General features: G+C 36.0%; 2 protein-coding genes across 6 annotated transcripts in view; both read left to right on the top strand.

The window, feature by feature from the left end:
• The first annotated feature begins 3083 nt into the window (after positions 1-3083).
• On the top strand, positions 3084-14135 carry fam163ab (family with sequence similarity 163 member Ab). 3 transcript variants are annotated; one of them, XM_079593279.1, is made up of 3 exons: positions 3084-3191; positions 11168-11282; positions 12308-13157. In XM_079593279.1, exons 2-3 carry the CDS (start codon positions 11190-11192, stop codon positions 12665-12667), a joined length of 453 nt encoding a protein of 150 aa, XP_079449405.1. In that variant the 5' UTR covers positions 3084-3191; positions 11168-11189; the 3' UTR covers positions 12668-13157. The 3 variants fall into 3 exon arrangements, with proteins under 3 accessions (XP_079449405.1, XP_079449403.1, XP_079449404.1); XM_079593277.1 differs by lacking the exon at positions 3084-3191 and adding an exon at positions 3337-3533 and having other exon boundaries at positions 12308-14135; XM_079593278.1 differs by lacking the exon at positions 3084-3191 and having other exon boundaries at positions 11065-11282.
• A 470-nt stretch (positions 14136-14605) lies between these two features.
• rabgap1l (RAB GTPase activating protein 1-like) overlaps positions 14606-16619 on the top strand; it is an 81271-nt gene continuing 79257 nt past the window's right edge. For 2 of the 3 annotated variants that reach the window (XM_079593271.1, XM_079593272.1), the window contains exon 1: positions 14612-14716. The gene's annotated coding sequence lies outside the window, so the exon portion shown is untranslated. Of the gene's footprint in view, positions 14717-16619 lie in introns of all 3 variants that reach the window. The other variant, XM_079593270.1, reaches the window with a different exon arrangement.

Below are 16619 nucleotides of genomic sequence, written 5' to 3'. Positions count from 1 at the left end.
TTTGTGTCCGTTTATTTTGTGATAATTGATTTTGCATTTAATAACATTTTAGGTGCGACAAGTGTACATTTTTGGAGCTATTGTATTTGTTTGAGTGCAGTTTACAGGCAAATTTACTGCTTTTCTGGGACCGTTCGCAGAAACGTAGCCGTTCCAGACCTGGAAAGACATTGTCAAACTTTCTATTTCGAAACGATCGCATACACATGTGGAAATTCTTCCAATGTGCTGTTCATCTTACCCTGACCGACGATGTCTAGTTTCACTGGGTCGTTTAGAGAAACGGTCAATGTTGTATACAATCAGTGATTTTCCAACACCCCTGCTCTGTTTTACTTTACATACCTTCATTCAATTCCGCCCACTCTTGCAACTTGTTTGGCATATTTAGTCTGACCCAACATTCTCCGTGGGAGGATCCTTGCTCCACTGAACATGTTGAAATATTAAATTACTCAAACAGGATGTCGTGTAACCAAGTGCATCCATAACATGCCGCATAAACAGCGGCCAAGGAAAGGGTGCAGGTTAACACCACTCCGTCGGTCCTGAATCTTCCTTGTTTGGTCCAATTACTGTTAATGGCATCTTAACGAGCTTTCTTTGAGATGCCTGGTATCGTAACAAGACCAGCTGGAGAAGCGAAGAATATTACCTCATTTAAACGGGAGGGGGAAAAAACGCTGAATGTTGCAGAAACCAAATTAGCATTGGACGCTAAGCTAATGAAGTTTAATTGTAGAAACGCACTTTTCTGAGAATGGAAGCCCATTTTTGCCACGTAAGAAAAAGAAATGTTTTGGTCAATTGAGTTTTTGTGTCCATTTCAGACACATTTGCCACAAGAAAATAAATCGTGCTTTAGTAAATTGTAGTAGTGACATACGTCTCAGTTATGGCATTTAAAAAAGTCATGACAAAAAGTTTTAGTAATTAGTCAAAATAGTATGGCGTCATAATTGACTATCTCATAATTAGTGTCAATTTTGTCATGACTTGTCACAATCTGTCCGAGTGAGTGGAGGGGGCGTGGCTTAGCCATAGGTCAATTGACTTTATGCTGTGATTTTGACTTTCTCATAATTACAACTTAGTATGTCATAATTTCTACTTTTTATTTAGAAAAAACGTATCAATCTCAATGTTGTCCATGTATTAATTTCATTATTCATAATTTACTTTATGCCATGATTTGGGCTTTCTCATAATTACAACTTAGTATGCCACCCTTTCTACTTTTTATTTCATAGTTATGACTTATGTCATGATATGTCAAGTCATAATTATGAGAGTCTATTAAATAGACTATCTCATAATTATGACTTGGCATATAGTTTTGACCTTCATAATTATGACTTATGTCATGACTTGAGTCATTATTTAATAATTCATTACATTTATATAGCGCTTTTTCTGGACACTCAAAGCGCTTTACATGGAAGGGGGGAAAGATAAGGTGTGTTATAAATCTCCCTAAATATGGCTTAGGATCCTTCTTCTGTCTGTCAGATTTTTTTCAGTAATTTTAAATGATTCACGAACAAAGGAACAGGTGATTACTTTCATGAATACTCTGATTGCATTTCCATTAACTGGTTAGTGTTATGAAATGTAATGCATGTCAGCATTTTTCACTATTTTACTGAATACTGAGCATAAAATCAAATCACACGCAGTCAAAAAGCAGTCTAGGCCTTTCCGCTCCCTGTTCCTTCAAGCTTATAATACGCTTTGCCACAGCTGATGAATTCTAATATATTTTGCTAACCTCTGCCAGCTCCAATAATGGAAGATGAACCCGATAAGCAAAACAAGGCAGTGAGTCACTTTTGGTGGTGACACTTGTTTGTTGGAGCATTGCTAGTATGCCTATATCCATGTGACAAACCATAAAATTACACAAGGACTTTTCATTTCACATCATATCTCAGTATTCTGCCACTATGAAGCATCAAAACAAACATTTATGTGCAATTAGCATGATCAAACGGATTGTTTTATGATGTCTTTGTGTGAAGCTTGAAAGCTGTTTACTGATACATCATACAGAGCATTTGGATATGTACTTCTCTCATGAGCCGGATGACGCAGTGATTTTATGCCATTATAAAAGGGTCTTTTTACAAATGCAAGAGGGAAGGGAGCTCTGATAGGGATCGAATTAAAGCACACTGCTGCATGGCAAATCATATTACTCTCTGGTTAACTGACCCACACAGACCTTTTCCCTGCCAAGATGCCGCTGGTTACCATAGAGATGTTGTCCGACCTCCTGGATTTCCTGGTGTACTTTCCTGGTATAAGAGTCGATATGTGGCCTATCTATCTAAGACTAGTTATTCACATGGTCTATAGACCTTATTTAGAGCAGCGCCACGAATAAGCAATGAACCTGATCGTGTTTTCAATGGCATCTGCTGTAAAAAGCTGTATAAAGCTCCTAGATAACTTATAGTTTTCCACAGCTCATGTTGTCTGGAGTTTTTTGTCTACTGACATTTTTGGGGAAGATATTTTTGCAGTGTTTTGTCAGCAGAACAATCCAGATACACATTAAATAACAGTAGTACAACCCGAACCCAGAGACGCAACCCTCTCATGAAAGCGAGGCTTTCATTCCCGTTAAAAATCAAAGATGGCGCTGTGAATGAGGTCCGTTTTCAGTGAAATTAAATTGATTGTGAATGTTAAATCTTGATTTAGCCTAAAGAATAAACTATTTGACTACGAATTATTAAATTTATTATAAGACAAATACATATTTATTTGGCGCATCTGTGGGCACTTGCCCATATGGTTCATTCGCCTATGGCTCTACAACCCATGTTTATGATTAAGATAATAAATTGAAACAATATAACAAATACCAATTTGCAAACTGGAAGCGAATGACACGGGAAGCGCTTACATTAAATATAAAGGTGGATACAATTAATGGTTATATACGTAAACCCCGGACTGGATCTAGACCTGGAGTGGTTATGGAACACTTTGAGTGGAGGGGAAATCGCTCCGTTCCACATTCACATGCATTCCATTCAGGCTTTCAATGTGTGCATTGCTTTTGCTTGCCCTGGGAGCGCGCAAAACTTGACGATTTGGCTTCTTTTGGAGATTGGCAGAGAAGAAATACAATCAAACTAACCAATATTTGTCTCTAAAAGAAGTGGAACTTGTCTTAGGCTTTAATGGTACGTTTGATACTTTCCAATAACAACATAGATCATCTGCCTGACATATGATCGCTTCTGACCTTTAGAGTAGGCTAACTATCCATCATCTGATGGTTCATCTGAGTGCGCGCGCGTCTCCTCCAGTCTCTCTCTCCACGCGCAGGGAGTAACTCCTCCTTTCGCTGTTTCTGTTGTACTTGCATGGGCATTAGCGCAAGCTTGGGAAATCTAAACATGTAGCCCGACAGATGTCAGGTCTGGAGAACAAGTTTATAGCGCCTTTGTGTGGAAATAATCGGATGAGAGATGGTGTGATCGAGCGTTTGTCTCCAGACCTCTCTCACACATACATTCAGTGAGGTAGGATTGGGTTTGTCTTTTCAGATCCTTCTTGTTCATTTGTGTTTTATGTGTATTTTTCTTTTAAAATATATATATATAGAATGGAATACTCGATAAAAACTGTTTCTTCGGAATTAATTTAATGGCATAATTTTGTATTGACCATATAATGATTTGTGTGAATTTGTATTAATTTATAGACTATTATTATTAGCCTACTTTATTTAAAAAGTCTAATTGCACACACGTGTTTTCTATGGTATCTGGTCTTGTATGGTTGTAGGTTCCAAATTTAAAGACACGGCGATATATTTAGACTAAAATCAACTTTATAACGTTAAGGGAAAAAACATTTTTTTTTCATGTCGTCATGGAGCACGTTTTATCATGATGTTATAAGCTATGACGTTAGAAAAAGGAAATGGGCTATTTTGTTGTCAAGACTTGTGCCCATAGAGAAAATGACTTGCAAACTAGTAAAAAGCGTGAAAACTTTGGAACTGATAGTGGTTTAACCTTTATTATTAGCCTTGTTATTGTAAGATAAACTTCTGAGCAAATATTTAGCTTGTGGTTTAAAAAGTGATGATAGCGTGGTTTTACAGGACATGATCGTGGAACATCATCTTTTGTTGAACATCAGAGGGAAAAGACAAAGATGATATTCATAAAACGGATAGTTCCGGTCCTCGATTCTGATTGGTTGAGCCGCTCTACAAACATACACCTGTGACCGCATTACATCAGTATTACTGCGCCACTGCGTCCTGTGTGTTGCTTTGCAATCATTCCGCTTCTGAAGATCTACAATGCTTGGCGGAAGAATAATATTTTTTAATCAATAGCATTACATTTTTGTGTCTGTGTGTTTATTTTATGAAACCTTGACAGATATATGGAATAACCGTTTTTAAGCTACGCGAAGCCGTGGTTTAGAGTGAGTTTAGATACACGTTTTGCTCCACATTGTGCCTAAAAACGCCCCTTAGCTGTTCTAAATTCACTGTAAACCACGGCTTCTTGCAGCTTATGGTTTTATTCTACCCCCTGATGTATAACTCAGACCCTAAACCTAATCCTAAATCTGATAGAAATGTTATTTCAGGGTCATCATGTCCAATTGGAAAACAGTGGGGTTTAATCCCTATTTAGATCCATATGCTATATTATTTTATGATTACATTTTTATAATTTACATGGATGTACATCCCTCTTTCCACTAATCTCAAAGGAGACATTTTCTAAAAGAGATGCTGATTGCATCGGGGCTTTGTGGCCAACCAAAATACAAATGCATTCTGTCAGATAACACACCGAAATAAGAGCTTTTCCAGAGGGTGTCGCGTGAGCTTATATATACATGAGCAGAACTGCCTGGTGATGGAAGAATATTGTTGGTGGAGCACTTTTGAATTATTGAGAAGATGTGATTCTTCAAAGACAGTGACTGTCTCATTTGAAAATGCTAGCTATAACCACTACTTGTTGAAATCTAAGTTGATCGCTTTACAAGATGACCTCACTCATTTAAAACATAATAACATGGGTAATAAATCATTATTTAGTTACAGACTGTTTAAAAATAATAATAAAATCAATTATTAAAAATAAAAATAACTTATTTTTGTTAAATTATTAAGTAATTAATAGAATAATGAATAATAAAAGACGTTTTAAAAAATATATATTTCTCTAGAATGGCCTTTTTTTTGTTGCTGTATTATTCTACTAGACTGCACACTTATTGTGTAAAATGCTATGTAAAAAGTGAGGAGTTCATATTCCATTCACTGAGTTACATGTGTTGTAACAAGATATCAGTCTTACAAAGGTCATTGTGCTGGCATACACACACTGTGAGTTGGTTTATGGACTCTAGAGGCTGGAAATTGGTTAATGCAGTGAGCTGCGTCCCAGCCCTCTGCAGACCGTGTAGGAAAAGGGAATTAAAGCCAGTTCGTAATAGAGACGACAACTTATATTGGGAGCCATAGATTATACCACCAAATAACTATAACTGTTTTGAGACCATCTTGCCCATAAAATGTGCCTTTTCTTATCCCTTATTATATTATATTAATATATATATTATATTATTTCATTATTAGAATGTTAACACAATTATTTTTTGATGCAATAATTCTGAAAATTTTTCAGTACATTTTTTTTGTGAAAGAATGATTTCCCCCTTTTCTCTTTTTTTCATGATTTTTCAAACCTACACCCACATGATCATGTCCTCAGCCTGTACATCACTAACATCGGCCTACGCCTGGTTTGTCGGCGTGTGAAACGAAATGCACTTCTGAATGGCACTGTCCCTTATTAAATGCTGAATAAGAGGTCAGTAGTTCGAACCCGTCTGAAATTGGAGCTGCTCTCTAATACAGTTGGGATTGACCTTGGAATGGGACTCTCATATTAAACCTCTATAAATCCTGGAGTTACAGGCTACAAGCAGAGGCATGATGGGATAGAAGAGGACGTATAGACTCACACAGTATGTGTTCTGACTGTTGAGCACGGCTTTGAGAGCGAGAGCAAAATATGGATCGTTCCATTATCGGTACTGTTGAATTTCAACAGTTTATTCTTTAAGTGCAACAACATACAGTACATGCAGAGCGGGGCAGATGTGTGACGCATACACACGAGGAGGATCCAGATGTCTTTGTCAAAGACCATTGAGTTTTAGTTATCTGATGATACAGTTTCCATGTACACACAGTATATGATTCACATAAACACATACTGTACATTTGGAGAGGTGCATAGCCAGCTGGAAATAACGATAACAGAATTACATACTTATATTACATTACTTAGTCTGCGAATCACATGGTTCCTTCAGCTCGGCTACACTACTTAAAACTTTATAAACTATAATAACTGGCTGAAATGCGGAAGTGCAGAGAATAGAGTAAAATTATGGGATAATTATTGGGTGAACTATCCCTTTAAGAAGGAGCAGCAGTTGGTTATATGAAAAATGTTCATGAAAGTCAATGATACCCGTTTGTGAAGTTGCACTATATTAGATTTATTTGATATTTACTTTGCTCTTTAATCTTTTAAAACCATGAACGCTTTCCAAAATATCTATTACAGAAAGCCAAATGAGGTAAATGCCATAAAAACACCAGGTGAAAAATCTGAGATTGGACAGTTTCTTGAAAAGGGAAGCAGCCCAAGCCTTTGACCAACCCTGCAGAGACACAAGTATGAACGTTTGAGAGGGAAGACAAAGTATGGATGGGGAAAAATATAATTTTTGGAGTTTGGACATTTAGTTTGGACATTAGAGTTCTATGTAGTATGTCCTCTTCAAAGTATTGAGATGTAGTCCACAACAACTGACAATACATTCTTTAAAAGTAATAAGTATTAAATGAATCAATACAATGACTACTACTACTAATAGCATGTAGTGCATAATAATAATAATTATGAAGCTTGACTGCTTGTGGTCACTATATGCTTTCTTTATATGGAAAAGAACAGCGTTAACATTCTTCAAAATATCTCTTTTCCTGCTGCACGGAAGAAAATGTCTTATAGGTTCAGTAGAACATAAATGTGAATAAATGATGACAGAATATAATTTTTCCAATTCGGGCACATTTTGAAGAATGAACTTCCTTTTGTGAGAAAGTTCACTGGCAGCAAGAAAAAACATTTCCATAGTCTTTGTTGGCTGTAATTCAACTAACCGTTATCACTTCTCAACAAGACATCCAAAATAAAATCCCTGTTTCTATTGAATATGCTGGGATTGTGAGGTATTCTATTGAATATGCTGGGAATGGATTGTGATATATTCTATTCTATTCTATTGAATATGCTGACTGCTGACGGCAAATGCCATCATACAAAAAAAACAAAAAAAAAAAACGACAGGAAAACGGGTTAGTGATAGAAAAGAAAAGAAAGGGTTGTGGAATAATTAAGGAGGACAGCAATGAATGAGATTTAGACTGGAAGTGAACATGGAGATTATTGCATGTTTATGCATATATACAGTTATGTATATATTGTACAGGCCATTCATAAGTCAATCATGTCTTCATAAAAAAGTGCAATATTGATAAGGTTACTTAAAAATGTATTGTAACCTCATTATTATTATTATTATTATCTTTATTTTGTTATTTTAAATATTATTTTTAAATAGACTTTTTAAACATGCAACCAAGGTCAAAAACATTATTTTCTCATAATATTCATTGCAGCATCACCTCTTTTCTTGCAGTGTCTGAAACGGTTCGATAAAGGATTTAGTCTCTCTAAACCCATCCTTTACTCAGCTCTGCTCTGATTGGTCAGATGGTCCAGTCTGTTCTGATTGGTCTACTCTGTTCTGATTGGTCCGATAATGACACAGTCTGTTGTGATTGATCTACTCTGCTCTGATTGGTCAGATGACCCAGTATGTTATGATTGGTCTACTCTGCTCTGATTGGTCAGATGTCCCAGTCTGTTGTGATTGATCTACTCTACTCTGATTGGTCAGATGGCCCAGTCTGTTGTGATTGGTCTACTCTGCTCTGATTGGTCAGATGGCCCAGTCTGTTGTGATTGGTCTACTCTGCTCTGATTGGTCAGATGGCCCAGTCTGTTGTGATTGGTCTACTCTGCTCTGATTGGTCAGATGGCCCAGTTTGTTGTGATCGGTCTACTCTACTGTGATTGGTCAGATGGTCCAGTTTGTTGTGATCGGTCTACTCTGCTCTGATTGGTCAGATGGCCCAGTCTGTTGTGAAAGGTCTATTCTGCTCTGATTGGTCAGATGGCCCAGTCTGTTGTGATTGGTCTACTCTGCTCTGATTGGTCAGATGGCCCAGTCTGTTGTGATTGGTCTACTCTGCTCTGATTGGTCAGATGGCCCAGTCTGTTGTGAAAGGTCTATTCTGCTCTGATTGGTCAGATGGTCCAGTTTGTTGTGATCGGTCTACTCTGCTCTGATTGGTCAGATGGTCCAGTTTGTTGTGATTGGTCTACTCTGCTCTGATTGGTCAGATGGTCCAGTTTGTTGTGATTGGTCTACTCTGCTCTGATTGGTCAGATGGCCCAGTCTGTTGTGAAAGGTCTACTCTGCTCTGATTGGTCAGATGGCACAGTCTGTTGTGATTGGTCTACTCTGCTCTGATTGGTCAGATGGCCCAGTCTGTTGTGATTGGTCTACTCTGCTCTGATTGGTCAGATGGCCCAGTCTGTTGTGATTGGTCTACTCTGCTCTGATTGGTCAGATGGCCCAGTCTGTTGTGATCGGTCTACTCTGCTCTGATTGGTCAGATGGCCCAGTCTGTTGTGATCGGTCTACTCTGCTCTGATTGGTCAGATGGCCCAGTCTGTTGTGATTGGTCTACTCTGCTCTGATTGGTCAGATGGCCCAGTCTGTTGTGATTGGTCTACTCTGCTCTGATTGGTCAGATGGACCAGTCTGTTGTGATTGGTCTACCGCTTACAGTGTCAGAAACAAAATGGCCATTACCATATCTGAATTTCAGCTCCGGATTTTCCTCCGCACTTTAAACACTGTGATACGAACAGTTTTTCCGTATCAATTTCAGCGTGAGTCCTCATCCTTTGGAAGCGCATGTAAAGTGGATTTGGAGCACTGATAACAGCATCTTCTCAACATGTTGACACAATAACCAACACTTCCTGTTTGAGGGCGGGTCAAAGTTGATTTTGTTTGCGGGCAGCCAATGAAGACCATAGGCTGGCATTATGCTAATTTGTTACATTGTTACATAGGTCTGTAACGGGAAGTGAGACTGGAATTGCTGGAATCGCCATTTCAGAATCGATTATTTCTTTTAGGAGAAAAGAACAAAAAATGTTGTGCAAGTTGATCTTTGAAACTTTGCAGACCTTTTACATTTGCAAAAAACTCTATTACACTCTACATGAAAGGTAATATTCACTGGTGCAAGAGCAAACCGTCTTTTGACTGTGCATGAGCGGCCTTTACATTTTTTGTTTTATGTTGTGATTCATCCTTATTTTGATTTAATAGACTTCAGTTATTGTTTGAAACATCAACGGGCCTCTCTAGATCTATAAAAGCAACCTTGCACACACCAGGATTATGCGTCAACATCTCCCACAGTGGCTAAGAAACAAGAGAAAAAAATTGGAAACATTGAAAACGTGTATAACAATGGATGTTTTTTTCAGATAGTTTTTTTTCAGGTCAAGTGGACCAGTGCATCTCTAAACTCATATGCAGGCACTTTAAAAAAAATTATACTTATCCCTATAAAAAAATGTTTTTTTTTCCCTTCGTATTATTAATATGAATAATGACACACACTGTAGCCTTTCCACTGGCGTTTCTACATTCATCCTTGGCTTCTCCAAATGAATTGCACTACTAAACTGTCAAGCTACATTTCATTTTAAGCACTATATGTCCCTGTAAAAATGCACAGAAGTGCAGCAGTGTATAATAATTCATAAAGTGCTCATTAATAGTTTAGTGTCTTTGCAGGTGGGTCTGAATATGGATGTGTGTCAGCTAGCCCGCATGTTCTTGTACTGTTGCTGTATAATCTGAGCCGAAGCGTCCCGTGCGGTATGTGAGTGGAATGGCTAGAAGACGCAGCTCATATGTGTCTTCTAGGCATGATTGGAGCTGGATTTATGGGCTGGAGGTCAGAGTTACTCACTGCCATCATCATTATTTGCACGAGGCTGATGAAAGATCTACTTTTACACTTTTTCATTTTGCAGATGCTTTTATCCAAAGTGATTTACAAACGGAGGATATTAAAACTTGATTGAAAATTGCGAAGAGAACTGCAGAACAGGGAAGTAGGTTTGAGAATGGTTTTATTGTACTATTATTTTTGCTTTATTTAGATTTTAATACTTGATAATTGATTTTAGAAAAGATTTCTGAGATGTTTTTTTATTGCTTAAAAAAACGTACTAAAATCATTGTATAGATTTAAATGTATTTGTGTGTGTGTGTGTGTGTGTGTTTTCTCCGACAAAATATAATGTTATGTTTTATTTTATTTTATTTATAACAACAGTATAGGGGGAAGGAATTTTATTTTTTAGATGTTGTAGATGTTATTTTGTTTTTTTGCTTTATTTTGAGAGAAATTATTTTAGGAAACATTTTTTTTTGTATCTTTTTTATTGTCATCGTTTACATTTATTAATTTAGGAGCTTTTATCAAAAATTACTTAACTTAAAATGATTGTATTTTTTTGGCTTTGTTGTGAATTCTGAATTTTTTAAATTTATTTATGGGTGGGGTTGGGTTAGGGGGAGCAGGTGTCTCTCTCTCTCTCTCTCTCTCTCTCTCTCTCTCTCTCTCTCTCTCTCTCTCTCTCTCTGTCATTTCTCTCCTCCGACTGCATGTCATCAGTGCTTCTCCTTAATCAAATCCGCAGTGCTGGTCAAACTCAATCCTGCCGACACTTCCTCTGTCAGCACGTGCATAATGAAACGGACTGAACACTGATGATGTGTCTGTCTCAAGTGACATGGCGTTCCATACACTTAAGTTGGCTCTATGAATGAATTTCTTATTATGCAGCGCCATCTTGCGGTCAATCTGGCATTGCACCCGAAGTGGTCGCCTGGCCTCTTTCCTTGTACAGGTGGTCTGAAAGTCACTCTGTCTGTTCGCTTCTAGAGTTTCATGGAGATCCGGTCGGATGACAGCTGGAACTGTGGTTATAACTGGAGGAATTCTCGCCACGGTGATACTCCTGTGTATCATTGTTGTGCTGTGTTACTGTCGCCTTCAGGTGAGCGCCATTGACACCTGTGGTTTCCACTCACGAAGAAAAAAATAAATACAGTTAGCCTATTAGATTTATATAAATATCACTGAAAATCATTTGATTGTTTTACATTTCTTTACATTACATTTTATATTATTATTTTACTTTTGTTTGTTTACATTTTAATGAGTAAATTGTTTTATTTAAAAGAAACATCAGATTTTAATGTTTTCTAATTTGATACACTATAATGATAACAATAGTGAAACAGTACGATGTAGATTTTTGTAATTTAAATTATATGTCAATTGCTATTATATTATATTTTTTTGTTTTGATAGATTTGAAAGAATTTACTTTTTTTTCTTTTTTTTCTTTTTTTGTGTGAAATTATTTATAAAATCAGTGAATCATTAGTTTTTATACTTTAATATTTATGCATAATGATAAATACGGAAACAGTAGGATGCAGAATTTTTCATTGAATATTTTTTGCTTTGCTTTGATAGATTTGAAAGATTTTTTTTCATTTTATTTATAAACTATTACTTTTATTTCTATTTCTATGATACATTAGTGCAACAGTATGATGCAGATTTTTACATTGAATTAAATTTATAAATGCTCATTTCGAGCGTGCATTTGTTTTATTGATAAAAACAGTGAATTAGTTGGAATTTATTTTGATAGATTTTAATGAATTTCTTATTTATAAATTATTTCTTTTTTATTTATAACAATAACAATAATAAAAGAGTAGGATGTAGAATCTTGATCAACTTGATTTCATTTTTATTTATAACAATAACACTTGTGGAGCAGTATAGTATATTTTAATTACATTTTATATTATTCTTTTTTACTTTTGATAGATTTCAATGAATTCAGTCAATTATTTTATTTTATTTATTTAAATGAATTATATGTTTCTCTGGTTTTGGTGACACTGAATGGAAAAGTCTGTGCTCTTATAATAAACCAGCAATTAACAAATAATTGAGATGTATTTTCTGCGCACCTGACTCTCTCACTACTCTGTCTACTTCTAGTATTATTGCTGTAAGAAGAATGGCTCGGATCCAGATGTTGTTTGCCCACAACCCCAGTTCGCCTGCAACGCATGCAGCACGTCCCGGGTGGACGGGGCCTCCTCCACCCCTCTCTCCCTGTCCCCGGAGCCCACGCCACCGCAGAGCTTCTGCCCCACCTGCTCCCCATACGGCTCTCCGTTTTACATCCACACCGTGGACGAAACGCGGAACGGGGGCGAACGCATCGCTTACGTGCCGTCCCACTACAACAGCCCGCCCCTGTCCCTCACCCTTCCCTCGTTACACAGCGCGTCGCTGAGCTCTCGGAGCCGACCGGACCTCTACTCTAACACACGTGCCATAAGCACTGATGTCTGATCAGTGACGTCCACCTCAGTCACACACAGAACAGAGTGAATGGGGACCAAGGACAGCGACTACTCCGTTTTTACATCTGTCTAGCAGTTCATTGAAATCAATAATCCTATATAATGTTTTATAGAAATTGATACAAATGCGTTCTTCCTGAATTTATTTGAATCTTAATTAAAGGGCGAATCATCATTTACTCACCCTCCCAAACCTGTATGGGTTTCTAAAAGCAAACAGTTTTTGGTCCCCAATTTGACTTCCATGGAAAATAATACTATGGAAGTCAATGGAGCCCATCAACCGTTTGCTTTCAAACATTCTTAAAAATCTTCTTTTGTGTTCAACAGAAGAAAGAAATTCTCAACTTGAGGGTGAGTAAATGATGACAAAATGACAATTTTGGGGTGAAACATCCTTTTAAAAATCTATATTTTCGTCTCGTTTTCAAATAAAAACATTAAGCGTTCTTAAAACAAGATAAATGTACTTAAGAAGCATGATTTGAGTTTTATTTTATTTGATTGTTTTAGTAGACTTCACTAAACTGAGTTTAGATTAAAGTCGAATGAGACAAAACAATCTGGAGCTTTTTCAAAAACAATGAACAAAAATAAACATTAAAATCAACAAAGAGGATAAATAAAGGAATCAAATGAAAACAAACATAAGTAAACAAAATAATAAAATAAACATTTTGAAAAACAAACATTAAATAAACAAATACTCTCTGAAGATACGTTTGGAAATACCTTTTAATGGTGTTTAAATGTTTTTACTGGAAAACAAAAGTATTGTTTTGCAGTGGAAGGTAAGGGCTCTTAGTTTTCTATCGTTTGATTTTAAGGCCTTTCAGAAATGTTGATATTTTGGGCTTCCTGTAATGGGCTATGAGGGCTATCCTACACAAGAACTTACATATTTTGGCCATTTTCTTATTGTGCCACAATTAAACATTATTTTACAAACATTTAAATTATTTATTTTATTTGACCACTTGGTGGCGCTAGAGGTGCAGAGATATCACCTTTAATTCATTTTCTTAGCGGTCTCTATGCAAGTTGAATTTAATAACGTACAGAAGAGGGATTTGAGTGTCTGTTTAGTCCATGACGAGATGTTTGACGCCATTTTTTTAATGTATTTATGATACACTTTTCTTTTTATTACATGCAAAAGTTGAATTATGTCAAATAGTCTATATAACCTATTATGTATTTATTTGTGAACTTTCACCAAACTTTTATTTAGTCAAACAATGTATTCCAGTTTGAGTTTGTCAATTTGTGATGCTAGCTTGATCATAATTTTATCTGTCAATGGGTTTGGGTGTGATGCTAAAAATTGGTAGCGATGTTGATTTCTATGTTTAGGCAAATATTTTTTACTGTAATGTCTTTAGATTGTTTAGAACATAAGCAATGTTTTAAAGATGAACCAGTGAGCAAATAAAGAAATAAAGAATATACATAATACTATGTGCAGTGCAAAGAAACAAAACAGTTATAATAACTGAAAGATTTCATATTATAATAATATCTTGGCTGTTCCAAGACTAGACTTTATTGTTCTTTTTTGTATTTTTCACAGAAAGGAGTTTGTTAGAATTTATTATTTTGACATCATATCACAACAACTTGATATAATTTTCCCTTACGTTTTTTGTATTTTTACTAGGCCTATTTGTAATTTTAAATGTAATGCAATAGTATTACACGCACGCACGCACGCACGCACGCACGCACACACACACACACACACACACACACACACACACACACACACACACACACACACACACACACACACACACACACACACACACACACACACACACACACACACACACACACACACACACACACACACACACACACACAGGTGCTCCCGTCACCTGATTCGCTGCTGACTCACCTATTTGGAGAGGTGGGCGTGGCTCTTTCCAGCGGCGGTGATGACGTCGCCTGCGCCATGTGAATGCGGCGCGCGAGCTCTGATGAGGTTTGCGGATGTTTCTGCGTGTGCACGCGCGTCGCTCAGCTGACAGACTCACAGCAAGTAAGTTGATTTTTTACCCTCTCAGGAAACTCACAACAAACACAAAAATGACAGAAAACGTCCACGTTGACATAGCACACGCTCTCGGGTTTCATTTATATTCAGCGTGAGCGTGTTTAAAAGCTTGTGAGGGTCCTAAGCGAATGTTTTAAAGTTAAAGTGGCAGAAAATGAGCTAATTGTTGATTAGCAGTGGCTAGCTGGCTAAAGGACTAGCCTCAGTTTAGTTGGACTGTTAGGATGCGTTTTGTGTGTCTGTGTGTGTATGTGGCATGAAAAACATTGTAAATTGAACGAAACGGTTGTTAATCACCCTAATGTTGTGTTGTTTAAGGCGTTTCCTGTCTGTTATTTTGAATCCCTGTTTTGTCAGCTGGCTGATATTTGAACAGTTTTTGCTGTCATTTTCGCGTTTATTTATGTTATCTGTCCTAAACAGCTGGATATGTCAGCTGGCTAAAACTGGTTTTGTTTTGTTGTACTGTATACTGACACTAAATTGCTTAATACAAATGCTATTTCATGTGCATTTATGATATAAGTTTAAGAGTTAAACTTATGCATATATACATCTATACACACACACATAGCTCAAAACCTGTTTAACAAGTCATTTAGATGACTATAAGGAACAAGTACGATGTAAAATACTTTGATTTACATATTGCAAAGGAATTTTATATCAGTATGTCAGGCTTTCTGGTTTGTGTGGCTAATGTTTGAAAGGGTTCGAGATGGTTAAGCAAATATGTCAGTTTGTTTAACAACAGTGTGGAGCCAGTGCTAGCCATGAACTGTTCATCTGTTTTTTAAACATTTAAAAGCCATCACTAATCAAAAGCTAAAGAAGAATAACGGATAATAATAGTCTAAATTTGTCTTATTGAAAATTAGTTAATTTTTACCACAGAAAATAAATCATTGCGAAAGCAGGGCACCATTGGGGATGGTGATTGACACTGGCTTCTGATTGGTCAATACAGCATTCCAGCGGTGTGATAATATAGCCGATTATTTAGAAATGTCTTATATATATCTATAATACTTAAAATACAAACTTATTACTAATTTAATTTACTATTAGTTGATGATCTAAATATCAGGTTAAAAATATTTATAGGGATGTAGGCTACCAATATGAAAATATTGTTCGATACCGATAATTCTTTATATTTGAAAGCCGATAACCGATATATTGGCCGATAAATCTAAATCCAAATTTTTATAGCCTGATTACTAAAATAAAATTTTCACCATTGAAAGCCATGTCCCAAGCACACAATTATAATGTTTTTTTTTATGTAGCCTATATGACATAACTATTTTACTTTTTAAGTGATTCCAATCATATTTCAAGGAGTTCAAAACCAATCCATTATTAATTTTCTTAACGGGCTGATAAAGATAAGGCTACATTAAAATTAACATATACTATCGGGCGATACTGATATGGTGGATGATATATCGTGCATTCCTACTTATTTATTATCATTTCATAATGTTATTAACATTTTAGGGACTATAATGAAATTGCGTAATAAAAAGAATTTGTTAATTTAAGTTTGATCTTATATATTTTATATATATATAGATAGATAGATATAGATCAAAGTTTTATTTGATATATTATTATTATATGATTTTATAATGACTGCTTTATAAAAGCAATAAGGCTAGGCCTATATGTTTTCTAAATTGTGAATAGATGTATTATTTTTTTCATGTACACCAGAGAAAAACATGCTATCATTTTAGTTTAAGAAAAAAGGCAAACCCTTATTTAAACATTTATTTAAAAATCTTTAATTAAAATAAATAAATGAATAAAATAAAATCTTTCAATCTGATATTGAAAATGTTAATATTTTTATCAAATATGATAATCATAATGGTTAGGCTAGAAT

Source organism: Phoxinus phoxinus, assembly GCF_949152265.1.
Source record: "Phoxinus phoxinus genome assembly, chromosome: 20".
NCBI classification, from domain to species: Eukaryota; Metazoa; Chordata; class Actinopteri; order Cypriniformes; family Leuciscidae; genus Phoxinus; species Phoxinus phoxinus.
The sequence above is the reverse complement of the archived record's forward strand: the minus strand, read 5'-3'. Positions and strand labels throughout refer to the sequence as shown.